The sequence below is a fragment of the Plasmopara halstedii genome, assembly GCF_900000015.1.
Source record: "Plasmopara halstedii genome assembly, contig: Scaffold_1561, whole genome shotgun sequence".
NCBI classification, from domain to species: domain Eukaryota; phylum Oomycota; class Peronosporomycetes; order Peronosporales; family Peronosporaceae; genus Plasmopara; species Plasmopara halstedii.
The window spans coordinates 649,270-675,545 of record NW_020188473.1 but is presented as its reverse complement, the minus strand read 5'-3'; the positions used below and the strand labels follow the sequence as shown (position 1 = coordinate 675,545).

General features: G+C 42.6%; 13 protein-coding genes across 13 annotated transcripts; 6 read left to right on the top strand and 7 right to left on the bottom strand.

The window, feature by feature from the left end:
- Window positions 1-145: 145 nt before the first annotated feature.
- Window positions 146-1,489, bottom strand: PHALS_01553 (acyltransferase family; the record flags this gene model as incomplete). The annotated part of the gene is made up of 1 exon (XM_024715967.1): window positions 146-1,489. One exon carries the CDS (start codon window positions 1,487-1,489, stop codon window positions 146-148), a length of 1,344 nt encoding a protein of 447 aa, XP_024581613.1.
- Window positions 1,490-1,604: 115 nt separating this feature from the next.
- Window positions 1,605-2,317, bottom strand: PHALS_01552 (dual specificity protein phosphatase 1; the record flags this gene model as incomplete). The annotated part of the gene is made up of 4 exons (XM_024715966.1): window positions 1,605-1,839; window positions 1,890-1,988; window positions 2,043-2,164; window positions 2,231-2,317. The coding sequence occupies 4 exons, from the start codon at window positions 2,315-2,317 to the stop codon at window positions 1,605-1,607; spliced, it is 543 nt and encodes a 180-aa protein (XP_024581612.1).
- Window positions 2,318-2,584: 267 nt separating this feature from the next.
- On the bottom strand, window positions 2,585-3,868 carry PHALS_01551 (uncharacterized protein; the record flags this gene model as incomplete). Its single annotated transcript, XM_024715965.1, has 1 exon — window positions 2,585-3,868. One exon carries the CDS (start codon window positions 3,866-3,868, stop codon window positions 2,585-2,587), a length of 1,284 nt encoding a protein of 427 aa, XP_024581611.1.
- Window positions 3,869-3,881: 13 nt separating this feature from the next.
- PHALS_14796 (uncharacterized protein) lies at window positions 3,882-5,375 on the bottom strand. Its single transcript, XM_036407072.1, has one exon. The coding sequence runs from the start codon at window positions 5,269-5,271 to the stop codon at window positions 5,032-5,034; it is 240 nt and encodes a 79-aa protein (XP_036263333.1). The 5' UTR covers window positions 5,272-5,375; the 3' UTR covers window positions 3,882-5,031.
- A 7,746-nt stretch (window positions 5,376-13,121) lies between these two features.
- Window positions 13,122-13,351, top strand: PHALS_01550 (uncharacterized protein; the record flags this gene model as incomplete). The annotated part of the gene is made up of 2 exons (XM_024715963.1): window positions 13,122-13,227; window positions 13,257-13,351. The coding sequence occupies 2 exons, from the start codon at window positions 13,122-13,124 to the stop codon at window positions 13,349-13,351; spliced, it is 201 nt and encodes a 66-aa protein (XP_024581609.1).
- A 1,650-nt stretch (window positions 13,352-15,001) lies between these two features.
- PHALS_01549 (uncharacterized protein) lies at window positions 15,002-15,257 on the top strand (the record flags this gene model as incomplete). The annotated part of the gene is made up of 2 exons (XM_024715962.1): window positions 15,002-15,161; window positions 15,232-15,257. The coding sequence occupies 2 exons, from the start codon at window positions 15,002-15,004 to the stop codon at window positions 15,255-15,257; spliced, it is 186 nt and encodes a 61-aa protein (XP_024581608.1).
- Window positions 15,258-17,376: 2,119 nt separating this feature from the next.
- PHALS_01548 (uncharacterized protein) lies at window positions 17,377-17,648 on the top strand (the record flags this gene model as incomplete). Its single annotated transcript, XM_024715961.1, has 2 exons — window positions 17,377-17,548; window positions 17,626-17,648. The coding sequence occupies 2 exons, from the start codon at window positions 17,377-17,379 to the stop codon at window positions 17,646-17,648; spliced, it is 195 nt and encodes a 64-aa protein (XP_024581607.1).
- A 325-nt stretch (window positions 17,649-17,973) lies between these two features.
- On the top strand, window positions 17,974-20,735 carry PHALS_01547 (Inositol polyphosphate 5-phosphatase and related proteins; the record flags this gene model as incomplete). Its single annotated transcript, XM_024715960.1, has 2 exons — window positions 17,974-18,348; window positions 19,059-20,735. The coding sequence occupies 2 exons, from the start codon at window positions 17,974-17,976 to the stop codon at window positions 20,733-20,735; spliced, it is 2,052 nt and encodes a 683-aa protein (XP_024581606.1).
- PHALS_14795 (uncharacterized protein) lies at window positions 20,735-21,138 on the bottom strand. The gene has a single exon (XM_024715959.2). The coding sequence runs from the start codon at window positions 20,971-20,973 to the stop codon at window positions 20,782-20,784; it is 192 nt and encodes a 63-aa protein (XP_024581605.1). The 5' UTR covers window positions 20,974-21,138; the 3' UTR covers window positions 20,735-20,781.
- PHALS_01546 (uncharacterized protein) lies at window positions 21,138-22,351 on the top strand (the record flags this gene model as incomplete). Its single annotated transcript, XM_024715958.1, has 3 exons — window positions 21,138-21,159; window positions 21,234-21,638; window positions 21,711-22,351. The coding sequence occupies 3 exons, from the start codon at window positions 21,138-21,140 to the stop codon at window positions 22,349-22,351; spliced, it is 1,068 nt and encodes a 355-aa protein (XP_024581604.1).
- Window positions 22,352-23,059: 708 nt separating this feature from the next.
- PHALS_14794 (hypothetical protein PHYSODRAFT_344412) lies at window positions 23,060-23,469 on the top strand. The gene has a single exon (XM_024715956.2). The coding sequence runs from the start codon at window positions 23,061-23,063 to the stop codon at window positions 23,397-23,399; it is 339 nt and encodes a 112-aa protein (XP_024581603.1). The 5' UTR covers window position 23,060; the 3' UTR covers window positions 23,400-23,469.
- Window positions 23,470-23,473: 4 nt separating this feature from the next.
- On the bottom strand, window positions 23,474-23,998 carry PHALS_01545 (v-type g subunit; the record flags this gene model as incomplete). Its single annotated transcript, XM_024715955.1, has 4 exons — window positions 23,474-23,570; window positions 23,632-23,693; window positions 23,753-23,856; window positions 23,920-23,998. The coding sequence occupies 4 exons, from the start codon at window positions 23,996-23,998 to the stop codon at window positions 23,474-23,476; spliced, it is 342 nt and encodes a 113-aa protein (XP_024581602.1).
- Window positions 23,999-24,082: 84 nt separating this feature from the next.
- Window positions 24,083-25,434, bottom strand: PHALS_01544 (hypothetical protein L915_14901; the record flags this gene model as incomplete). The annotated part of the gene is made up of 4 exons (XM_024715954.1): window positions 24,083-24,265; window positions 24,330-24,659; window positions 24,722-24,880; window positions 24,940-25,434. 4 exons carry the CDS (start codon window positions 25,432-25,434, stop codon window positions 24,083-24,085), a joined length of 1,167 nt encoding a protein of 388 aa, XP_024581601.1.
- Window positions 25,435-26,276: the final 842 nt, after the last annotated feature.

Sequence of the window (26,276 nt, the reverse complement as noted above, 5' to 3'; positions counted from 1 at the left end):
TTAAGTCGAATAAAGTCTTGTTGGCATCCTTATTCTTGAGATTCATTGAGGTTTTCGAGTGCTTTTGTAGGACAAGCATACGATAATTGAGTACGCACCAGGTTCTTGTATTTGTCCGCTCATTGAACATTTATCATGTCATTCGCTAGGCACTCTGAATAGTATTTGGAGCTCGAAATCGACCATGTTTGGCATCAAATGAAAGCCGATGAGGTGAAGATCCGAGGCCTTTTGATTCTTGTGCGTTAAGCATACGAGTAATATGCTGTGCTAGTAATTGTGACGGGTATTCGACAAGATGGTAGGAAGCCGTACAGAGTATGAGAATGAGACCAAAGCGTGCGAAGAGTCGATCGTAGTACAAACTTGGATCTTTGCCGTAAATGTCACTACGGACTATAAAACTATGAAGCAAGTACACCGAAAAGCTGATTTTACCCCAGTATCGTAGCACATTCCACTCAAAGATACCAGAGAAACAAGACGGTAGCAGCATCTCAATCACAATGAATATTGTTAAAGGGAGACTGATAAATGGAAATCCTTTTAAATTCTTCTCTTCCTGCTGTACCCAATGAAATATCATGGTCGGTTGAGTAGGTTGATCAGGATTCGAATTTCGTCGGAAACAGACACTCAAGATGATTGCAATCATAGCGTACTCGACGGCTCGAATTGCTATAATGTGCACCTTGCTGAACTTAAATCCAACTGTTCTCATCCACCTGTCAAACTTGAGAAACAGAGCCGCAGCCAAAGATCCAGCTAGAAACGTCGGGAAATGAGGCATCAAAGGAGAGTGGCTCGATCGACGTTGATGCCAACCCGCGTAGATGATCCATCCATACAATGGAAGGAAAGGTACCCACCATAAGCGACCTAATTGAAGAAAAGCGATTCCTAAAACAGGTAGACAAAAGTAGTACGAGATCTCCAATGGCAATGTCCAAAAGACAAAATAGCGATGAGAAAAACTAAAAGTGAGGACTTTGAACAGATCAAAGTGATCTCGATCGTTCACAAGATAATATCGTTTCTTTTCTTCCGAAGGCAAGATCCAAATGAAAAGAGCTACAGTAGCAAAAAGGGGATACACTCGAAAGAATCGCTTTTGAAAATAATCAAGTAGACTTAAGCTCCATGTTCGAAAACTTGCTTGCTGAGCAAATAGCCGTATGCTCTTTTTTAAAAACAATAGCGTCAATAGAAATGAAGATAAGACGAAGAAGGTGTCGACAGCACATGCACCAAGGTCGAGATCATGTAAATATTCACCAGAATGTTGACATACCACAAGAATGGCAGCCAAACCTCGAACGCCATCAAGAAACAAAATCTTCGTCGAAGCAGTTGGAATTGTAGATGGTAATGGATCTTTCGATTCAGACTCTACAAGCTGCTGCGTATCAGACGAGTTCTCGACATCAACTGACAGTTCCTTGTGATCCAAAGAGTCGTTTGATTCAGTATGAACTATTTGATGAACCATATTGTACAAAGGTAGAACTTGTTCTAAGATCAACACGAAGCTTATGATAGAATGACTAGTTGTTACCTTTTTGTTAATTAAAAATGCGTGATCGCATAACTTGTTCATCGTTTTTTCAAGACGAAAGGTTGGTCTTCGGTTTCTCTTTGCGATGTCGTGCTTCTAAGGAGACTAATTCCTGGTAGAAGCCACTATTAGGTTGAGCTTGAGGTCGCACTCGTCGTAATTCTTGTAATGCACTTGTAAGTGTAAAGTCATGAATCGCAATGAGATACGCAAGAATTATTGTGGCCGATCTTGATCGCCCCATAAAACAGTGCACGAGCACCTTTCCTCCAGAAGCTAACGCACTAAAGAAGACATTAATTCCATACACAAAGTCGTGAATTACTACCCGCACCTGTGTATAAAGTGAAATGCTTTATCAAAGTATATGGAAATCCTTCCATTCGGCTGGTCTGCTACTGGAAGTTGCAAGTACGTAAACACATCGGGAAATCTACACGCACTCGATCAGTATATACGCATTGTCTGCGTCCAAAAATGTACTTACTTCAATGGTAGAGTTGGTGAGACACAGAGTATATGCGTGATCTCTGATTGCTTAAGCGCTTGAAGATTTGTAGCAGCTCCATAGGAGCCAATAAAGAGTGCAGAGACCGTTGGTATTGCTACCTTGATAGCATCAGAAACGTTGTTTTAGACACCTGTGGCTATCATAAATAACTGACACGATTCTACCGGCACGTTATCCTGGTCCTTGAACTTCCTGCTGATTAGTATCTCGCGAAGCTTGTGGAAGCCCAAAGAAGACGCTCTTTCTGTCATCTGACGACGTTTAACAACAAGACACTCACTCCCGTCTTTTGATTATGACATGATGGACAAGATTCTATAAGTTAGAATTGTGTGACACGACATTACTCACTGCTAGAAGAGTGAAATCAAAGACTTGTTAAGAATGGCAAACGCTATAAGAAGGATTTACTAGAATATTAGGTTGATACACGCCTCGTCTTTTTCCTCCATGGTTCAGCTATCTTGTCCTCTAGGAATTTCAAACATACGTTGTACGACCGGAGATCCGGAGGTGAATTATATGCCTTCTGTCGCGAGCTTTACCACGACAGAGGGTAAATGGGGTTGATGTAGCGAATGCAATTGTTGTGCTTGTAGTTGTTCTTGTTGTTGACGCTGAGCTGTTAGCAAGTTATGATGCATTCGACAATACCCTTGTTTTACTTGACCATTCTTGGTACATTGACCGTAGCGGCAACGTCGGGCACCACCGTGCATCTTGCACACACCACGCCATTGTGCTGACTTCTTACATCCTTCAATGCGACAACGACGGCCACCACCATGTAGAACACAGTGACCACCGCCCTGGTCGCTCGTAGTACATCCAGGTGTTGTACATCGCCGTCCACCGCCATGCGCCTTGCACAAACCACGCGATCGAATGCCTTTTGTACAGCCTTCAATCTTACAAATACGCGGCGCTGTCGCACGCTTCTTACGCGCAAGCGCAGATGTTGGTCCTAATCCATTAGCCTCAGCATTTGAAAGCGAATCATAAACACTCGTAAGCCCTGACGGTAGTGGCAATGTACCAGCTAGTGTCCGATCTTGTGTCTGCACAGAAGCATAAATGGGTGCAATCGATGCTGTCTGGTTCATATTAAGTAGCATATCCGCTTGTGTCGTTGTCATGCCCATACTAGTGCTGTAGTAAGGGGGGGATTGCGCTGGAGCTGAAGTCATGTCTGTTGAGTGCACAGGTGAGACAAAAAGTAGCTGAAGACCCGGTATTTGCTGTCCACGCGACTGTGTTGTGTGTGGAGCACCGACAGGCGTTTGACCTGTTGGCATCTCTTGAAGCACTTCACGAAGCATCTGCGCATCAATTGCTAGGTCTTCATCATCCTGGCGCGGCATCGTTTCACTGTGTTGTATCAAAGGATGAAGCGCTGGATGCTGCGGCATGTGTTGATGGTGTAGAAAATCACTAGGAATCATAGAAGCACCCGTATTAAAAGTTGATGCGCTCCAAGATTGCGTCGAAGTAGTAGTGTGTTGATCACGTAGTGGTAAAACATGCTGTGAGTAGTAACCCGTCGGCGTGGAGAAACTATTAACCGGTCGCGATGGCAATACATTTGCAGTAGCATAATAATGCTGGGTATTATGATCCGGTGTAAAGCTTGGAAGTGGTTGCGATGTAATTGTATCCGATGAATTGGTCGCAAATTTCGAAGGTGATAACCACAATTGTCCTTCTGATCGCATTGAGGTCTCTGATGACTGTGGTGTCTTAAGTTGCGTTAGGAAGCTCGAGAACTGAATCTCGGTAGGGCCGTTGCGAGCTGTGGCTATCATGGAAACGACAAGCGTGGTAAGCAAAGTTGCTTAGACCGAGAAAAATCGGAAATGCAAAAGCTCCAAAGCCAAGACGAGCTTGTTGTCTGCTGTAACGAACGTTAGGCTACAAAGCTTTGATCTTGTTTGGCTTGGTGATGGGGGATTCGGTGACGCTGTTTTAAACTTGGCTCACTGGTAAGACCAAAAACATACGGTAGTAGAACTTCGGTGCTGGTTGTGTGTGTAGCACAAGGATTCAGTAGAGATGTTTAAGCCGGGCCGCCGGATGTCTCGCAACGAAGCACACACACGGCCCAGTTTCTGCATAAAGAAGTTCATTTGAACGAAAAGACTTGTTTGTCGTCCCGTTTTCTCAATCAAGAGAGACAGCAGAGACTTTAGGACCTCACAGTCTTGCGATTTAACGTCAACGAGTGCTCGAGATTATCAGGACGGCGCCTCTACATCTCATTATCTTTATGATTGAGCGTGCTAATGAATTAGCCGATACCGCCACGAGAGTACAGTAGAATACTGTAGAGATTTCATACAGTATGATTTTTCTCAAAAGATTAGGACAACAAGCCATTAAGGCCTCTTTCGTGACGATGCTATGCTGAGTGATAGACCAGCTGGACAAATACGCTTGCTGGACGTGTGTCTTTGAACAGAACTTGTGAGATTATTTAACGTTTTGAATTCTGCTCGTTTTCAAGGTTTAAACACGACGAATTAAAAGTTAAAAGTTGGTATTTTCAAGCTTCTGAGAGCAGTAATGGCAGCTCTTGACACGTGCAAAAGTTATGCAGCTCCGGCTGTTTGAATATTTGTGGACCCTCAGATGGCGGACCAAAAGCTCTCCCCCGAAATGGCCAAATTTTACAACGTCGTTCGAAGTCAAAAGACTAGGATTATGGAACGCAAGAGACTGGTAGACAGACAACGCCTTCAACATGATAACCTTTGTCTTGTTTGTGTCTGTTCTATTAAACAGCGGATTCATAATCACGACACGATGTTTACGCTTGGAAGTTGGTACGTACGATAGATACACACTTTTTATGGCGAGCAAAAGAACCACCGAGAACCAGAATCAGCCGTTTCACAACTTTTCTCTTACGGCTACACTAGCGTTGGAATAGTGAGATAATTGTCAATTTGAGGAAAGTAAAGTGTTTGAACTATTCAAATGTCTTGTTGTAGAATATTTTGGTGGGATCTTTTTGGTGATGATGAGCAGAAACTATGACGCATACTGTAGATGGAGTTGATGACGGGGCGGAAATCGCTCGTTTGTTGCTGTGGTAAAGCTTTGCAACGTTGGCTAATATCAATTTATGTGGCTCAGGCCGTGTGACAGTAAATAAAAAGGCAAGGAACTCTTTTGGACAAATATGTTGAATATTCTGCAATTGCGACATACAATTGACTGGATCATTATCATTGATTGAAATTTGTGAGTTATTGTTTAATGAATATTTTGATCATCGAGAATAAGATAAGACCAGTTAACGTGGAATAAATTGTGACCTTTTGTTGCTCATATTGTGTGCAAGTTTTATAAGTCACGTCGAATTTTTCGAGCTTGCCAGCTACAACCTCCACAACCAATCAAGTCGTGGCGTTTCTGAGTGCAAGTCCTGTTGAAGAAACAGTTTGAGTAAATCACTCGCCCGGCCAAACCAAGATGGCGCAAAAAAGAATAGCGCCAGTTTCAAGTAAAATTTAGACCAATTGAGACATAGCGCTTGCGAGGTGATCTGATTGTTGCGCCAGTTGAAGGAGCTAGTTACACCACTTTTACTAAGTACACCCACAGTGAATATATTCACCACTCTAACAAGTTTGACGCAACATTCGGTGCATTTTCATCAAGTGACGAGTGCTCGCCACTTGATGATTTGGAAAAAACGATGATCACAGTAGCTTTATATGAGGTTGTTATGTTGTTATAAGGGCATGCTCGCTTAGAATCGGAACTTTGTGCCCGTTACACCGGGTAGCACCTTGTAGTCCGTGCACACGACCATTATAAGTAAATTACTCTTTGATCGAGTCGAACGAGTTATTTCTTGCACCTAATCGATTGCGAGTGAGTGGCCGTCGGTCGATGACTTATAAACTGTTGCGGTTAAGTTGTTTTTTTGTAATGACATCGAGAAATCGTAGCGTCTTGCTACCCCTATGGTACTCAAGTTCAATGCAAGAGCAATAAGTTTCAACGGTAAAAGCTCGATCATTTGCTCGCGATTGCTGCGCTTCGATACCTGCACCGACGTTCGAGACGCCACGCGATATTCAACCCCACTGTTCCCATAAATGAAGACACCCCATTCCCGCAGGAATGGGGTGTCTTACTCTGGTACCACCACCGGCAGAGTATCAAACAGATGTAAAGCCTCGACGTGAGAGTCGGTAGTGCTGCTGATTTGCAGCAGCGTCGCTTACCCACACCGTCGATGGTGTCCGACACTGCCGCAAGACGAGCCATCTTGCTCAAACAGTCCCCAAAGACCACCACATCCGTGTTGCCTGCCGAATCCTTCGGTACGCCAAACACAAGTCCATATTCACGGACTATCAACATTCGAAGCGTACGGGTAAACTGGTCAGCGGTGCCGCCGCTTTTGGAGAGAGTTTCATCCTCTGACACGTCTCATACGTGCTGTACATCTTTGCACAACCGAGGCGACCACTAAGCGGGGTGTCGTGGGCCTCATGGAGAATGCTGTATTTAAATCCATATCGTGAGGAAATACAATTTATGGCGTGATCGTTGAATCGGTGCTATAATACAGCAACCCATCACTCAGCGAATATCGGTGTAACCGTGCGCGCAAACACGCCGACAATTTCTTGTCCGAGTTTCCAAAGTCCTCAGCCTGTAGCAGCGCTACACACATACTATCACCCGCGTATGCGGCGCGGATCAATCCGTCACTGAAGACGTCACCGCCGTGACATGAGCAAGCTCATAGTCCGGTCTGCGGGACAACGTATTAGCCAGAGCATTCTGCTTTCCTGGCTTATACTTCACCTCGAGGTTACATACTGCAAAGAAGAACAGCCATCTAGCCATCCTCTGCGAGAGGTGAGACGACTGAGACGCAAGGCGTTATGACGCATGAACTGTATAGATCACAAACGGCTTTGAGTCAAGCCTGAACTTGACAAGTGCTGCTTCATCCCAAGAAATCCCTTGTCGTGGACTAGGTAGTTCCTCTCCGCAGCCTTAAGCTGGCGAGATTCGAACGCGGTCACCCGATCTCGGCCCTCGACGTCTGCTTGCAGCAGTGTACAGCCGATGGCAAGGTCCGAAGCATCACAGACGACACTAAAAAAATGATCGGGCTCTGACAACGCCAGTAATGGTGCATGAAGTGGCTGTCTTTGGCCCTATCAGAAGCCTCTCGATGCTCGGTGTCCCAACATCCTTCTAAAGGAGATTGGAAAATGGCCGTGCCCTTTCCACATAATTTGCGCTGTACTTATGCAAGTAGTTGGCGAGACCAAGCCACTTGCGAAAGTCCTTTTGGATCTTTGAAAGGCCAGTCCACAATGGTCATAACCTTAGCGGGGTCCGCGCGAAGGTCACACTTCCCAATGATTACCCTAAAAAAATTTCTCTTGCGCCGAAGATGCACTTGTCGGCATCAGCATACAACTTATATGTGCGCATGCACTCGAGCACCGCTTTCAAATGGTCTGTCATCCCGTGCCCCGCACAGCATGGGCGAAGATGTCGTCGAAATATGTCTGTGCATACGCTCGATGGGGCCTGAACATTTGCGTCAGAAGACTATCTGCTGTTGGTGGTGCATTTGACAGCCCTTGGGGTATTACCAGCCACTTCCAGAGCGCTCGGAGTACTCACCGCTGTCAGCGAAATATCACTCGCTCTCATGAGCAATTGGTAATAATCATCGACCAAGTCAAGTGTGCTGTACTCTGCACAGCCCACCATATTGTTCTGGAAAACATTCTTCCTATGAATCGGTGCTTGTGCCAGAATGGTGGCAGCGTTTAGCATAATATAAACGTGAGCAATAGGCCACTTGCCATTCGGCTTCCAGACACAAAAGGTTGGTGTCGAGTGGGTAGACTTGCACCCACGCACCATTCCTGCTTCGTGCTTTGCGTGGAAAAAGGTGTCAATGACATCACACTGCTCATTGGGCAGAGGTCATTGGCGTGTTACGCAGCATTTGGTTCCCAGAAATAGGTCAGTCTCATGGCGCACACTTTGTTCCGGAGGTAGGACCGACGGCAGGTACGTCTTGCAATTCCTTTACAAAAGATATTACGGACCCGAAGGATCCTGACGATCCGCTTCGTGCGTGCAGCACCTTATTAGTACAGCTTCATCCAGAAGCAACGACGAGTTAATCTCCTCGAAGGCTAAACTTCCTGCCTATAAGGCACCACTACGCTGTTCGAAGGTCATCTCGTCCAGCTTAAAAAGAGTCCACCGCAGAAATAGCCTCGAGGGTGACGTCGCCGTCTTCCTCCCTCGTCCTACCGCTGCGAGGGGGTTAAGCTGTGCGCTATCGTCTACCATAGACACATCCTGGGTCAAAGTTGACGCCCAGTGTCTTGCAGCTAGCATACGGCGTTGCCGTCGTCTCTCCACAAAGGTTGTGCGTCTCTGCGAGACCAGTGGAAATACTCGTCCAGTGTTCGCCCTACTCCTGCACCACTAGAGCCTTGACGTCATTAATAACATCCGATGAAGAGCTGCTAGTTCCGCGGTTTTTCGTTTAGTGAATAACGAGCCACTCCACGCGCATCTGAAGTGCCTTGCCCAAAATGCCTCTGACCACGTCCGACCATGCCACTCGTGGCATGCAGCGACTGCTTCGAGACGTAAGCTGTGCTTAGTGGGCTACGTGCCACTCTACTTGCATCATTGGGACCTCGCCCTCGATGCCTCGGACCTCGCCTGACGATGCATAACATGCAGTGACTACTTCGAGACATGAGCAGTGCTCAGTGGATTGCGTTCTACTCCAAGTTCAGCCCACGAGCCATGCTCAGAACATCTATTCGATACACCTTCAGTGTTCGACAACTTGGATACTTTAAAATCTAACGTTTGACCGTCCCGGTCCAGTGCCTGCGCCAATAGCGCTTCTGCTTCTTGGCAGAGGTAGTTTCATGACTCACTAAAGCTCTATCCGGAGACGTGCGCGTAGCCCCCAAGGTCTTCGACCTCCAATCAATCCATCGCTCATGGTATTTCAACCATGACATACCAAGAATAAGGTCGTGCTTTGCATTTAAGGCTAGAACTCGAAAGCATGTCATGCTATCAAAGTCAAGGAGCTTGACACCGAGGTCCACAGGGATTCTCGGCACAGCGGTACAAGTCCCCGTCGCTAAGCGGACAGTGACGGTGTCACTCAACCGCACTTCCAGCTCCTCAGCATACATCCTTCAATCGCGGAGCGTCGAGCATAATTGACCGACGCACCAGAATCAATAGGGATTTTCCATGGCTTATCAAAGCCCTTCACGGTCGCATTTACGACCAGCAAGCCCGGCTTGCACACACGATCCATGTTCGAGAGCACACAGCTCCTTGGAACTGGGCCCTGTTCAGGCTCAACAGAACTCAGCTCTTCCCCAGTAGGGCGCCCCGCGCCTACTGGAAGTTCTCGTTTCCCCACGACATACCAGGCTGGCTAGAAGCGGGACGTCAGTTCGGCGAACCTTTACGCACCTTGCGCAGGGCACAACCAGTCCGAAGGTGACTAATGTCTCCACAAACAAAACACCGTCGGGTGTTTACACGCTGCTCAGTAGCTCGGAGCTCTCGCTCTCCCTTCTCAGCATAGCTTAGGTCAATTGGATCAGGCCCGCTCGACGAGCTCTGAGGGTGTGCATTCCAGCCAAATCGTGCCGAGTTGAAGTTGAATTCGGCATTCAAGCCACGTTTATCGCGTCTTCAAAAAGAGATCGGATGCACCCGGAGACTTCCATTCTGGCCACGCCAGTGCGGAGGCCCTCCATCCAGACGGACACTACGACCGCCTCGGGAAGAGGATCTGCTGCCATCGCGGTAATATGAGCACCCAACTCTTGGATAAAGTATACCGATTAATTCTTGCCCTATCGGACAGCAAAGAAACACGAATGCACGCGATATGCCTGATTAGGCGACAAGAACACTACGTGCGGTGCTTCGGTTGAAGCACCGCACGTTAGTGCCCATTCTCACGCTCGGCCTTCGAGCCTGGAGATAGCTAGCACCATGCGCTGTTGCTCGTATTGAAACATGGCGGCTGCCATAGCCAGCTTGGTCTCCCTCACCCAGAGAAGATGCTTTTTTCCATTCTTACCCTCAAAGGTATTAAAGCTCACCATGAGCGTCCTGGGTCGGAATAAATCATCCGTCGTCGACGGTGGCGTCATAGATGCCGTCAACGCTGAAAGCTTCTGCTGTAAGTGCTCCAACAGAGCAAATTCATAACCTAAAAACGCCTCTAGGCGCGCGTTTATCGCTTCGGCCCTTGCGCAACGAGGTGCTCCACGCTCTCAGCGAGGACACTAGCTGATTAAGCCCGTCCTGCATGCCCTGGGGCAAATAGGAGTATCTAATCCTCACAGAGAATCTGTCGTAACAACTGAAGCGTAGATTGACTACGAGTGAAACCAACTGCAGCTGGGCTGCCGTAGCTCGTTGCCTGGAGGAAGCTAAGCTAAGTCCACCGACCTTAGTTCTTTCCAAGAACCTGAAGTAGTGTAGCGGATTGCAAAAAGTACTAAAGCCTTACTAAGGCAAACGAACCCTTCTTTTTAAAAACGAGGCTGTATCTATCTGTTTTTAATACGGCAGAGCCGCCTATATCTAAAACCCTAGGTTTTCCTTATTAATCTAGTAATATCGAATTATATAGCGAAACCTAGCTAATATAGTAATACGCATTGCTACTTGCAACCCTGCCACGTGGTGGCTTCTTGTCACCGTATAGCCACACCACTGTGTTATTTCACTAATTGTGTCATACACACCTATGTATGGTAGCACAATATTGTTCAACCCGCTCTTTCTCACAAGGGCACGTGTAACCCCGTCACAATTAGAGTAGCACCCGTTGGTGTAGACTCATGACAAGAATTGGTGTATGCACCAATCATCAAGAACTACAGATACGACTCCTCATGTTGGTGTATGTGAGTTGTCCTAGCGCGAACATTGCTCAATGCGCAATGACTTCAAGCACACAAACAGTCAGGCTATGAGGTGTATACACTTGCAATAGCAATAAATTTTGAGGATATCTCCTCTGATAATTTCATAATGTCTCCCCTCTAGCTCGAGGGGTTCAAAACAAAATTGACCGTACATGGCGCAAAGTATTGTATGATGCGGTAGTAATGCTTTCTTAGGTTCTGTCATAGCCAGCAACAGATTTTTTTAGCTCTGCTGGCAGCAGAGCATTTAATAGAATCGATGTGTCAGAATCAAGTCCGACATTATGCTTCGAGAAAGCCACAGAGCGATGGCGCATTGCCTATGCGACAACGACTTCGTACCTGTGTCGATACCGATCGCGCAGGAAATTGATCGAAGACTCGATATCTGAGTCTGTGTATTCAGTGCATTTGATGCGATAGACGGCGTTCCTGCCAGATGTGAGGTTGTCCCGCTCACTACTGCTAGTTCCCTTAGCGGGGTGTTGTAGGAAGGGCGGGTGATGTCTCAAGAGCACTCCGACTACGTTTAATCGAGTGAGTTTACACGTCTTGGGAGCGCTTGCTCAATCTCACCATGTTATTTTGCTGATATCTGTGCCACAGCGAGGCTGAGGACGCGGAAACGATAAAAACTTCATGCCGACACTTGCATCAGCTATAACTCGCTATGATTAATTAAAAAGCTACAAGCAAATTTTTGTAATGCTTATCTATCGATAATTCTCGTGCTCGAGGTCCATGTAGTAATATAAGTGTCTAGAGCATGCGTCTGGTCGTGCTTGTCCAAAGTCCACGAGCTCAAAGCAATTGAATTCGTTGTTGAGATTTTTCAACTACGACCATAAAACACCAAGAAACACGTTGCATTGGTGTATCCTCTCTCCGAATTAGGATGGAAGGACGTGGTGTTGTCGTAGGGCAATGATCGCCAATGAAAGTGCATTTTAATCAGAACGAGTCTTCGGATATCGGAAATTTACCACTCTACTTTGTTTTTGATATGAGTGACTGTGCTGTTGGCTGGTAAAATTTGACGCCTCGAGATTGAGCATCTTTTAAGCGATAGTTGAGGAGGATAGCCTAAGAGGGGTTACTAAAATTTCAACAAGGAATAATGTGCCATGAAGTAGATACCTGACAAGCTCTGAGTTTACCTTCTTGGCAAACAGCAATTCGCGAATTTTAAGAGCCACGTGTCTTTGCAAACAGCGACCAAATCGTCGCACATAATCTTACGGCTCTGGTTGAGTTGCTGCCACCTTCTCTGAGTACAGCTTTGTTGCACACGTTAGGGATGTTATTCACGCGAACACACTATCTCAACGGCGTGATTATGATCCCATAAACAGCGAAGATGAATTTCTGCGCAAGATGATCTCAGATGGTTTGAAGATGTTATAAGCGCTTGCTCACTCATCCTAACCCGATACTAATCGCCGCTGGTACAGCGAATACCCGCTGTTGTGCAATTTCCGCATCTACAAAGTGAGCGAATGGAATCAATTTTCGTGTCTGTACCAATCGATGTTAGCTGATTCACGTTTTGTTTTGTTATAAAACACGTGTAATTGTTCTGCAGAACAATGACCTTCAAACTTGACTGATACAGAATATTATCCGCTGAATAGATGGATGTTATGTTCTTCAAAATATTTTTTTTCATAACTTCATCATAACGTTTTGGTCTCACATCAACAATTGAGTACGAAAAAGAATTTGTATATGTGGATTCGGGAACGAGTCAAATTGTCTTCAATTTCTTAATTTCCGATAGAATACTTGCCAGTTGTGAAATCCTATAAGTCTTGACCAACCTTTATATACGACCACGATGATATTGTGGTGTTTGGTGATCGCCCTTTGGAATTCGCAAAATTTACCGCAAAGAGTCCGTTTTGCAATCGCCATTGCTGTCGGTTCAAATTGATGCAAACTATTGCTGTAGATATTTGCTGTCGTATTTTGCGTCGGCTTTTCTACCTCCATAGTCTCCCGGTTACACTCAGTTTGGCGTTTGTTGTTTCAGTTGCTCGACATCAAACCTTAAATGTTGACAGATACCATTTTGATGCTAATGAATGGGCAGAACAAGTCAGTAACATCCTTGGAAATGTCCTACGAGGCTACGCCGAGGCATTCGGTTGTGCGCGATGCCTGTGGAAAAGCAAAATTGAATCCAGGTAATCATCGATTTCGATGATGATCACAGCGCGAGAAAGACGACATTATTCACATATCATATACATTTACTACATGTTGCTCAGCAAGATGGAATATAGGTATCTCAGTTTGGTCGCGGGATGACGATCAATGTAACGGAGTTACACGTACCCTGGTATGAAAGGGAGGGTCACACAAGATGGTGTGACCGTACAAAGGTGTGAATTACACAAGTCGGTGTTATCACACAATGGTGTAGCTACACAATAACAAGAAGCCACTACGTGGCGGGACTGCCAGTAGCTATGCATATTAATTAGGTTTTGCTATTTAATTAGGAAAACCAAAGGTTTTAAAATGGACGGCTCTGCAGCAAATAAAACAATTAAAGCAGTTTCAATTTTGAACGGGAGAGCGTCGTTTTTTGTTAAGGTTTCAAGTACTCTTGGAGGTAGCGGTTCGCGATCCGCTACACTTGTACTGGTTCTTGTATAGAATGCAAGGTCGGCGACCTTAGTAACTTTCCACTAAGCAAAGAGCTTACGCTGCAATCAATCTCGTGACAATTTTGCTGAACAGAAAATAAACAAAATGATAACGTCCAAAAATTGGTGGACTTCGTGTTACTATACAGGACAGAATAAAAACAGGAGAGTAATGTTGGAACCTGGGTAGTGGGTCCGATCAACATTTGGTAAGCAGTTCAGTTTGCGGAAGGACCCGGTCAACCTCTTAAGCGAGTGACAGGTAGCTTTTTTAAGTTATCAATAAGGGGTCAAGATCAAAGTCACAGCACAGGATTGTAATATTTAATGTCAGCTCTATGAGGATTCTCGTGCAAATTGTTATTTGTATGGAATGTTGAAGGAAAAGATTGTCTTTTCGGGATCTCAGAGAGGAAAACAGAATTTATTGATCGAAACTTTTGCATAATATGTATAGAGAAGAGTACAACGTTTTAGTCGTGCAATGATATTCATGGCAGTGTCATTTGATGAATGTTCATAGACTCGGATATTACTAGATGGTACGTACGGCAGAGCCGCTAAATATCAGGAGCATATGTGTCCGCCTATCTTTGGCAAATATTACGCACTTCTTCCCCGTTTTTTATGTGAAAGTGCTGAGGTCATCCCGTTGCAAGGCTTATTACAACGACGATCTGCTTGCCACAATTTTTTGGGCTAGAACGAGAAAAGTCAGCTTGCCCTTCTGCATGTGCAATGGCATTCACACACGCCTTGACAATGGCGGTATGATACGATCATAATGATGACCCACGAGTCTGCGCACGGAAGCACACTCACTAATGGAAACACGGGATTTGTATGTTGTTCTGCACCGCTCTAATTTTCATTGTAGACGCTGCTTTTGTGCATGTCTGTGCGGCATCGATGTCTTGAACACGGGATATGCTCATTTTGAAATTTTGCTAAATGAGCGAGAAAAGACCTCGATACTTACCAAAAGAATTATCAGAACCGAAGGATACCTGGTCTACATTTCAAAAGAGTGGATTTAGAGTGTCACACAATACGTATAATATCAAAGAACGAGCAAAAAATAACATGTAGGGCAATGCTGTGATGCGTGAAAGGCATCATAAGGATTAAAGTTAGAATCTTGGAGATTTTGATAATACCGCAGTGATGGCTCAGTGAAGTTTGAGAAAGGTTCGACGCACATGGGTAAGTTTTGATAGCCAAGAACGCCCGAACACTTTTCTGGATATGTAAAATTCACGATTTGAAATGTCTTGCTTGAGTCTTGGATCCGAAAAATTTTAACTTGAAAATGCGGGGTATACAGAAGGCCAAGCACGCCACGGCAGTGTATGAAAAGTTGAAAGCACTGAACAGACAATTTGTAGAGAGCTATACCACCCAAGGAGTCATCCATAACAAGTGGGTATCCACGACCAAGATCGACATTGATGAAAAGCTTAAGCATACAGGTCTCAAGTGGTGGTTTGTAGAGACGAGCTGGCTTTCCGAGTAGACCATACGCGTTGTTTTACGCTGCAGTGCTTCTTCGTCTTCACCAGGAGTAATCATCGCCGTCGAGGCGGTGATGGCTTATCAAAGCATTACCAAGACTACGGGCTGCGGAGTTGTCGAATGCTTTCTGTTTGTTTATGCATGAAAGAATCAGGCGCACGACGATTACTGCAGCCGATACGCCCAGACATGAATAATTGATACGGTGCAGCATAATAGTACCAGCTATCAATAAGTACTGATAAGTCAACTACAAGTGTGAGTACCTGTTAGGACATGTATGTCAAAAGCAAGGACGAAGTGCTCAGATGATAAGCAAAAACGGGACCTTGTAATAGCTACTACTAGCCCTAAGCATGTTGAAAACGTTCATGTATTCGATCGATAAAACATATCAGCTTCTGCCGCTACCTACGCCTCTACAATTACATCTATAACAAAACCAATCAATTACCCCTCCAACGGTCTTCTTAGTAAGCCCAGGCTCAACTTCTCGAGCAAACATAAACTACACGGCTTCAAAGTGGAAGTCATGTGGCTTCCAGTTATTTTGACCTTGTCAGATATCGTATTCACGACCAACAACATCGAAATCACAAAATGTTAATAAGCCACCAAGAGCTTATTGTTGAACACAGCGGTGAAAGCTCTACTCATTACTTGCTTGCTGGTAGATAAGGATATAGGATGGGCTGCATCAATGTTGCGATGTATAAGCTGATAGCTGACAACTCTGTCCGCGATGGCTAGTCTATCTTGATCGAGTTGTTTTTGAGCCTCTGTGGTCAGGTGTGCTTGCTCAGAAATCAGTTCCGGTCAATCCCTAAATCGCCTTAATTCAATATGCATAGCCAAAATTTTCATGCGCGAACGCCGTAAAGTATGCACTGTTGCCGACAGTATCATTCGTGCACGCCCCTTCTCGTAGTAGGGTTTGTAACCACATACGATCATACGCTACCGATCTGTTGAGCGTTCTTTCCACTAACAAGGGTACTTTCAATAAGAATAATATGATCAGATTATAATGTTGTCTTGCTCTTCTTGCTGCTATGATGCTGCTATAAGTCTCATGTAGGTGCTCACAATACAATTATGTCAATTCTAAGTATCCTATAACATTTGTGTGACTTACCCAAAATTCGGGTGTTGGGAATTAATTATGCACTTCAAAAAGATGAATCTACCAAAATAATTGCTTTGCCGCCAATTTTGTAGTAGTAATTTATCGTCCCTTCACAAATACTACTTCATACATTTTCGAGCGCCGTCATCCAAGTACCAGGCTTTGCCGTTCAAGTGTATAGAATGGATGGGCAAAAAATGTTGCAGCTACATTTAAATCTACAAACGATAGTCCTATGCGCTTGATGCCCCAAGGGCACAGCTGACAAGATACAAGTCATACCAAACTAGTATTATCTTCACAGATTTGTACTTTACATTATTATATTGTTTTAAAAGGTAATATATTACTGCAAAAATATTGGTCTCTACACAGATTGCATTCACTCAAACAAGTAAGTCAAAACAAAAGTTTGACCAATACATGCAGCTTTCTCTGCATGTATCAAACAAGTGCAGTCCAAATGCGAAATAGTAGAAATATCTAGCTTACGACAAAACATTGCCTCATCTAAATGTGGTTGTATATCTACCAGCAGAATACTTCGGAAGTAAGAAACAGCGCAATCGCGCATTAATATATTTCTAATTTAGTTTCATAATTGTATTATGACAATAAAGTAGTAATCTACCTTAATTTGCTGATTGCACCAAGCCAGCACCAAAAAGCACTAAAAGCTCATTAAACAACAGATGCAAACTGGTCATTTAACGAGGTGACGAACGATACAATATGAAGAACGCAATCAATCGCTGAGCATCGTTGATTACGAGCTTTATCCGATAAGATCGTTTTAGCCTACTTTTATATAATTAGATCAAATCTAAAATTAATTTAAGAAATTTAAGTATTTGATTATGACCACAACCTAATCGACGTATAGATGCCTTTCGTGATTGAATACGTCGGTACGATTCTGCAGATCTGAAGCCTTCAAGAGGTTGGTGCAACGACGACTCATTTCGTGGAACGGCTTTCTACAACGTCGCAAAAACGTGAACAAGCAAGTGAGAATGATATTAATATTGAGATCAATAAGACATAAAATGACGTTTAAATGTAATTTTGTGAATAGTGACAATAATAACGACAATTTGGAGTATGAAATGCAGAATATTTGGGACAGAATGGAAGGTGATTTGAATATGATAATTTCAGATCGTGTCCAGGACCACAAAATTCGATCCATAACATCAATGATAGTTATGGATCTTTGTGGTACATGGAATATGGCAGCAAAAGATTCGTTCGCATATCGTACATGTCCATACATTGGTGATGATGTTGCGTTGAAGAGCTAAGTACTATGTCGTACTAATTTCTTGCATCATCGCTGTCTCTGAGGGTGACCAGGAGTACGCTCGATGCTCCTATATGCAAAGGAATAAGCGGACAAAGAAAATCGGTGTCTTTCACTTTTCCATTTCAAGAAACGCGCATTCTGCGACGGGGATTCGCATTGTTCTTCCACCGGTCAACATGACGATTTTGAAAATCGCTGATGAAATCCGCGGCGTCATGATTGCGAGTTATTTCGATCAAAATGACGAATAAATCGATCCGTATGTTGTTTGAGAGGGAGTCTCCGTTACTGCATTCGATAAGTATGTTGGAAATGGTGAAGGACTGCGGATTTCACTTCGATGTCTTGCATCTATGATGAATGTATCGTAATTGTCGAACTTCCAACGACTGTGCATGAACGCACTGTGAGAACATACGAGTTCCTCATTGTGACTGGGAATGGACGCAGTCGTGGCTCAATCACAGCGAGTACAGCTGCGCTCCCAAACAAGGAAGCTGATGCAATAATTGACCCTACAAGATTGACATTCAACCGCACACCACTTCCGGCACTTCGCACCGTTGTCAATTGGGTGACACTGGCTGTGAAGGTTGGAAGATCTCAGAATTGGGCGAGTCAGGAAGATGCTGCTCAATGGTGGAGCAATTACAGTGGAATCCAATATATTCTGCTGTTGAAAATCAATCCTAAAGGTATTCAAATGCAAGATATGGTCAGACACGAAAATTGGGCACAGTAAATTTGAGTCTCCACTATAAATGTTCTATAAATAAATAGTCGTTTTGATGACAATACTGAAATTATACAATCATCACTAATTAGTTCTTCAGAATGGTGAGGAATTGAGTGGACCGTTATTTATCAACGCAGCTTTTATTCGTGCTACTTCAGTAAAGTATGCGTTATAATACAAACCACTTGATGATCATCTTTACCTCGGAACGACCCATTTTTGTATTTTGATGTCATTATTTTAGCTTCATAATTAATGGAAATAAACTAGCGTTATTCCTTAATTTGCTGTTTGCACATTGTTTTGCCAAACCAGCGCTTAGATACACTAAAAGCTCATTCAACAACAGAAGCAGACTGGCCATATAACGAGATGACGAATGATTCAACATAAAGAGCGCAATCAATCGTTGATTACGAGCTTTATTCAAATTTGTCCCTTTTATTGATAAAGCCCAAATTATAAATTAGCTCAATTTGTTGACTAAAAATTTGGGTATTTGAGCAAGTTGGACCGTTGCGACTTAATACATGGGATAGTGGCAAAGGTCACCCACCCATCCATGACTACAGTTTGATTAACGTGTCGACAAGATGCTTTCGTTATTGAATTTATGGATACGTCGATACAATGCAGCAGATCTAAAGCCTTCAAGAGGTTGGTGCAACGACGACTCATTTCGTGAACAGGATAGGGACGGGTTTCTACAACGTCGCGAAAAGTATCAATTTGAGACGAGTGATAATATTAAGAGTATTCAGAGTGAAGAAGCAAGTGAGAATGATATTGACATTGAGATTGAGAAGACAGAAAATGACATTTCTGGTGATACAATTCTAAAGCAATTTAAATGTAATATTGGGAAAAGTGACAATAATAACGACAATTTAGAGCATGAAATGGAGAATATAGATACTCAAACCACCAGTGTACAAGAGCAGGATGATTTAAATATCTCACCTCCCGAATCGTGTCAAGAATCAATTCCTTCGGTATCATCAATGACCGAGTTACGGATCTTTGTGGCCACATGGAACATGGCAGCAAAAGATCCGTTTGCATCTCGTACACGTGGTCCATATATTGGTGATGATCATGCAGCAAAAGCAGTAAAAGAATTAATACCTTTAGGGTATGATCTTTATGTTATTGGTACCCAGGAAAAGGTTACGACATATCTGGATGCAGCAATCCTTGCTCGTTTACAACATTCACGAAAAGATAATCAAAATGTTGTGACCCGACAATTGTACCATCGTCTCGATTTGACAGCTAAAGAGACAAGACCATATCGTCAAATGTGTCAATGTCAGTCATTGATACATTGTGAAACTCGAATACATCGATCAAGTTATTGTGGTAGTGATAGAACATGTGGATTATGCAGTCCAAAATCTTGGTACATTGATAGTGATGATACTCCGATTGTTAACTCAACTGTTCATTGCTTATGTTGGCCAAAAGAAATTTCAGCTTGTGAGATTCGAGGCCATGGAGATCACGCTCTTATTCATCGAAAATCCACAAGTCTTTCAATTTATTATGCACATTATCTTGAAAATCATCTTCACGTCATTGCAACGGGTTCACATAAATTTCTTGGCTCTAAAGGTGGCATTGCTGTCACAATTCGCTTAAGTGACGACCCTCAAACTTTGACTTTTGTTAATTGTCATTTAGAAGCAAATTCCATTGAACGACGTTTGCGACAACTTGAGCAACTTGCAACTGAATTGCCACGGTCACTCGCTCGAGGGACAACAAAGTTTGAATTCGATACTTTAGCAACGTGGAGTGATCATGTCGTTTGGATGGGAGATTTTAACTCTCGTCTTCAGCTTTTAGAGAGTAACCAAGTTCTTAAGTTACTAACTGCTGGTCGATTACAAGAGCTTCATGACAAATATGATAGTTTGGCCACAGATTTGAAAAATGTACCCGGGTTACAATCGTTTCGGGAACCAGTAAAATGGCCAACATTCTTTCCAACCTATAAAAAAGTACCATATCGTGCACGTTTACCATTAAGTGGTTCGACTACTGGCACAGGACGTACTACTCGATGGGTTCAACACGTATATAAGACAAAGTATCGTGAACCAATTTATAAAGGTGGACGCATTCGAGAACGCGTACCAAGTTGGTGTGATCGTATCTTGTATCACTCGCAAAACTCGGAGTATTTCAAAGTTGAAAAGGTTACATGTTTTGATTCAAACAATAACCAGTTGACACTCCAGCGAGATAATTACAGGGCATTAAATGACGAACTTCGCGGTAGTGACCATAGTCCTGTCTCCTGTACTTTTCTTTGGTCGGTACACCAAAAGTTATCTGGGTACCAGGATACAGATGTTCCTTTATAAGAACGTCAAAGTATCCCAGTATGGGGATATGGACAAGTAAATCGGTTTACGTCAATTTGTGAAAATCAAGATGTACCCAATTTGTTGCATATTGGACCGATTTTCTTGCTTCTCCATTCAATTGCATAGCCACTAAAATGTGCATCCCTACCCCTATTTTTCTGGTACAGGGTGTTTGAAATCCAGTGCGCAGTTGCTTTTCCATCTCTAAATTTAGAAATTCCATACAAACCTCCATATTACTAGTTTTCAAAATATCAACCCTATCGTTCCTTATTCTACTCCACCTTCTCACTTTTTCTAAACTGGCGTTGAGGTGACGCAAAGTACAGCAGCATTGATCTCGTCCGCGTCCTGTCGTTTCCTCTTTCTCGCGTCCTAGTTCTCCTCTTGTCTATCATGATGATGAAAAACACCATCTTGAGTACGTTGATTTTTCAAGAAATACAAAGGAAACCTATGATGTGGCATAACAACAACGTTTTTGCATTTCTATAGCGGTGTTTCTTTCTCTTGTATCTGTGGGTACAGCATTTTACGCTTTAGCGTACCCTGCATGGTTTCAACAACATTATCGTCGAGATGGTCACGATGTCTATCAAGGCTTTGGACTCTTTGCCTTTTATTCGACAAATCGCTTAAGTTCACCATTCTACGCTTCAGCCACGGTCTTACAATATTCCGACTTTTGTGTCGATAATTATACGATTCCTAATTACATGCTTGGGGATGGTGTGGACTTTCATCGTGTTTTATGTGGAAAACGAATGACATCAGTACAAGCTACAACAGCTACGGGGGCTGCTATCTCTGTCTTGGGTTTACTTACTTCCATTGGAGCAGTATATAACCCTTCTGCGGGGTACATGGAACGTGTTGTATCCTTTTGTACCCTTGTTGGATGTGAGTGTTTGTCATTTGATTTATTATGTTTTGGCGTTCTAACCAAAAGTACTATGTCATTTATTTTCTTAGCATTACTACTTGCTGTGTCATTAGTAATTTGGGGTGCTTTACTACAACAAACATTATATGAAATTGATGCAATAAATTCGGCGTATTCAAGTTGTAAAGCAGACAATACCCAATGGCGTTGCTGGTTCTATGGATATAGTTTCTGGGTGTGTTTAGCCTCGGTAATTATCTTGTCAATTACGGGATATTTAAGTTCTGCTGGGCGAGCTGAAAAAATTCGATATTTTCGAAAAGAATATGAACGAGATTTGGCGATTGCAATGCAACAAAGTGCTGAAATGGACGCACATGCTCAATTTGTACGCACGGAATCATCGGGTGGATTTGGATTAAGTGCTACACAACAAGCATATGGACAAGCTCCTACTCCTTCTCAACCGTACAATCCTAATACTGGACATCCATTTACCACACCACAGAATTTACAACAGTCGTACACTCAGTTATATGGTTATACCAATTCAGCATCCAAACCTACGGGATATCAACAACAAGTGAACAATGTACCACTTGCTGCACCATCAAGAAGTAATGTTAGTCGAACGAATAGCAATGACAGTGATGCAGTTTATCCAAGTTATAGTGAACGACGTCGAAATCATTCGTTATTGGGTTCTCGACCAAGTGGTGGCGTTGTCTGAGACTTTAGATCGGATGAGTTTGAGGAGGACGTAGTTGAAATATACGATATGATTCTTTCCATTATAGTACTATTTACTCGATTATTTTGTACGACGAGCAACTTGTTTTGTACGCATAATGCAACATTTGTACGCAAAACGTCAGCTAGTACTTTGTTTTTTATTGTTTTTGTATATTATTGTTATCTTTTAATAAGAATAATTAAAAAATGTGCGAACATGCTTTTAGTTGAAACCAAAGATCAGATCGTCCATTAACGTCGTGGATACAGTTTCAAGAACGTTAAGAAAGTTTCACAAGTTCACAATTGTCGCAATACTTTAAGACGATGGTTAACTTAACTATCGAATCTTCAGTCATTCGACGATTTCATGATATCAAAACTACGTTTTGATCCAAAACGTATTGAAACTGATTCAAGAATCGATGTCTATATCTTTTCGTTTTTAGTTATCAACTTTCTAATCAAGACAAACGTCTTTACCAAATGGTTTCAAATGATCATCTTTACATCGCTTCTTGTATCTCAAATCGTCGACATTTAATGCAATATCAAGGTGACAGACTTCCTGCAATAGCTTCTTTACTTCGTCTTCATAAATCAAGTTTAAATCTATCCGTTTATACGAACTCTATGCATACGATTCAACACTTCGAAGATTCAATCGAGAACTTACAAATCAAAAGAAGTTAATCATTCCTAAAGTCATGAAACCTCAAGCTCAAGATCTTCAAACGAATCCAATAATCAACCAAGTACTTGCTTACAATAACGAAAAGCACACGACATCATCTTTATGTCAAGACCCACGTTTTAAAACGTCTCGATATCTACGTGAAATTGATCGAAGAGAGATTTTAATACGTCTAGCTTATGGTGAGAAGCAATCAGCATTGGCAAAAGAATATCATGTCAGTCGAGCAGCAATTTGCAATTTAAATAAACATCGACATGAAGTTCTAGCACGAAGTTTGGAACATCCACTGGCGAAACATCCGAAGCGACGACAACCAAAAGAAGATAAGACTATTCCTTTCAAAAGGTAATTCGTGTTTATGTCTTCCACATAAAAAAACCTAAATGTTTGACAATATATATTGTCACTAATATTGTCAAGTATTCACTTCTTGTGCGCTTCTGGTACGCGAAGCTGTACACGAACAGCATGTTGTCCCATCATATTAATGACTGCTTGTTTATTCTGTTGAAATTCCTTTCTACAGCATGCACTAAGTCACATTCAATAAAAAAATCAAAAAAAGAATAAAACCACCATACTGCATTTTTTGAATCTCGCGTTGGGTTTCTTCCTCCGAGACGCTTGGATCTTCACCCATAAGCTACAATTCTTCAAGTAATTCACTTTGAATCATCTCATGACATATATATTTGTACTTACATCTGTATTTCCATTCATTTGAAATGTACGTTCCATCTGTTTACGATATGCTGTGATCTCAGCCTCTGCTTCCAATTTTGCTTGTTTTAAACGCTCTCCGCGTTCTTTTATTCCAATCTTTCAGTCATATATACAATATCATATTAACTTAATGTAAATTTCAATACCTTGACGTGCTTCACTAATGATCTTGGACGCTTTCGTCTCAGCTGCCATGAGCTCCTTAATACTTTGGTTTGCTGCCATGAGATCTTTTTTAGAAATAAGTGTGTAGAATAATTTTATTCAAAAGCTGATTGGTAGATATGTAATTATTGCAATAATATGAATCTACAACGTCTTGTCTTGCATTTGAACTTTTTCCCATTGCATGAGAACAGTAAGATCCTTTTCAAGATCAACAAGACGAGCTTCAAGTCTTGTTAGTTCCATTGGATTATAATTTCGTTGTTTACTTAGTAAGAGAACACGATTCGCATATCGTTTTTGCCACATATTACTATATGTTGGATCCTAAAATATCAAAATGATTAGAATTACTATCACTTCATGACAAAAAAAAGAATATACAACCTACTTGTTTTGTCATCGCATGATAAAATGAATTCCCAAGGACAGTTGTAAAGCCAATAAAGTACGTAATAGGCTCCATAACATCCCATGAATATACATCCCAGACGCAATACATGAGCGTGCCATAGAATCCTGTTAAACTTGTAAGACCGAACCATTTTTGTACATTTGGCATCCAACGAGCAGCTAAAGCCACATCTTTTTCAATTTGTTTGAGTTTTTTAATTGAACTCATAACTTCAGTCACTTGTCGTTCTTTCACTTTCCGATCGTGTTTGATATTGTACAATTCCGAGTCAAGAGAATTTTGTAGCGTTAAAATACTTTCCAAGCTCTGGGAAATTGTAAAAAAAAGTGGTTAGAAAAAATAGCACTACTACAACTAAATATTCTTACATAGGGTCGAAGTATTAATACATTTTCCAGTTGCGGGTTTCGTGAGCGATCAAAATGTACCACTAAATGTCGACGTTGCAACTCACGAAGCCACTTGGTACCCACTTTTTCTTCTGCTCCAACATTATGGCACATTTCGTAAAATTCATGCAAAGGCAACTTAACAATTTCATATTAGTTTTCATTCTCCGAAAATAAAAAAAATGTACTGTACGTACAATCAATCGAACATCTTTTTCAATCGCTGCCTTCACTGTCGCGAATGCTACACTTTCTTCACGTAATTTCTTCTCATTCAATACAGAGACACCACTTTCAATCAAAATATTCATGTGATTCAATCGTAAACAAAACGACATGGACGCAAGTTCACTAAGTCGAACGGTACGTGCAAGTTTTGTTCCATCTGGTGTTGTAATCTCGACACTTTTTAACGTAATATCAATATCTTGCACTGCATTAATTACATCTTTCACACTTGCATTTCCATCTTCAAGCTCAAATCGTGTGAGACCGACAATACCTGGAAGTGGTAACAAAATATCCAATTGACCGTAAGATGTCGCGATATTTTGCACTTTAATTAAAGGTGAGGTTGAATCATTATATGAAGAGAATCGAGAAGAAGATGAAGCATGAGAAATGGACTTGATGTGATAGGAAAGTGATGGAATACGAGCAGGAGATGCACGTAATAATGTTCGTAGAGTCATGATCGAGGTGACGATTATTTGGAGGATTTTATATATCCTAGTATATATGATAAATAGGAATAGTGATATCTTATATGATAGTTCTACGTGTTTAGCTAGGATGACTTTATTTTTTAATATATGTAATTGTAAAAGAACAGAAAGGTATTTAAGACATCGATGCGGGACGTTAGAGTCGGTGTATTCTTGACGCGAATTTACTGTAACTGGAATGCATTAATCCTGATGTGATTGTTGCTGCATATCGGATAAAGTGGATCGTTTGATAACGAAAGTTCTTGCGATAAACGACGTTGGCAAATAGTGCGGCAGATCGTAGGCTGCAACGGCTCTAAAGCGAAATTGCCGAAACAAAAACAGACCCCTAACTCCCACGAATTTCTAGACTAGCAATTACCCTCTTAATTCACCAGGAATTGGTAACAATTTTGATGTACCCGCTGACCCACCAAACGTTCCACGTGAGAGCGGGCAACCTCATGTTTCTCGAGTATTGACAGCGAAGGTCAACCCTCCTGCGGTTGACACTTGTGAGCTATCTTTAATGTGATATCACGTCAAATTCCCTCGAGTCAAGGCGTGCATCCAAGGCTGCGTTAAGCTAGATCTAGGCTTTTCTCGCTGAAATTTACCACCGCAGCTTCTAGCATGATGTACCTTAGCGATGTCAGAAGAACGGTGTTCGAAGAACGTCTTACAGCATACGTTGCGCGATCGAATCTCCGGACCATAGGACGACGTGATTGCGCACACGATGACGCGACATGATTGCGCACACGATTACGCGACATGATTGCGCCCACGATGACGCGTCATGATTATGCCCAGAATAACGCCATAAC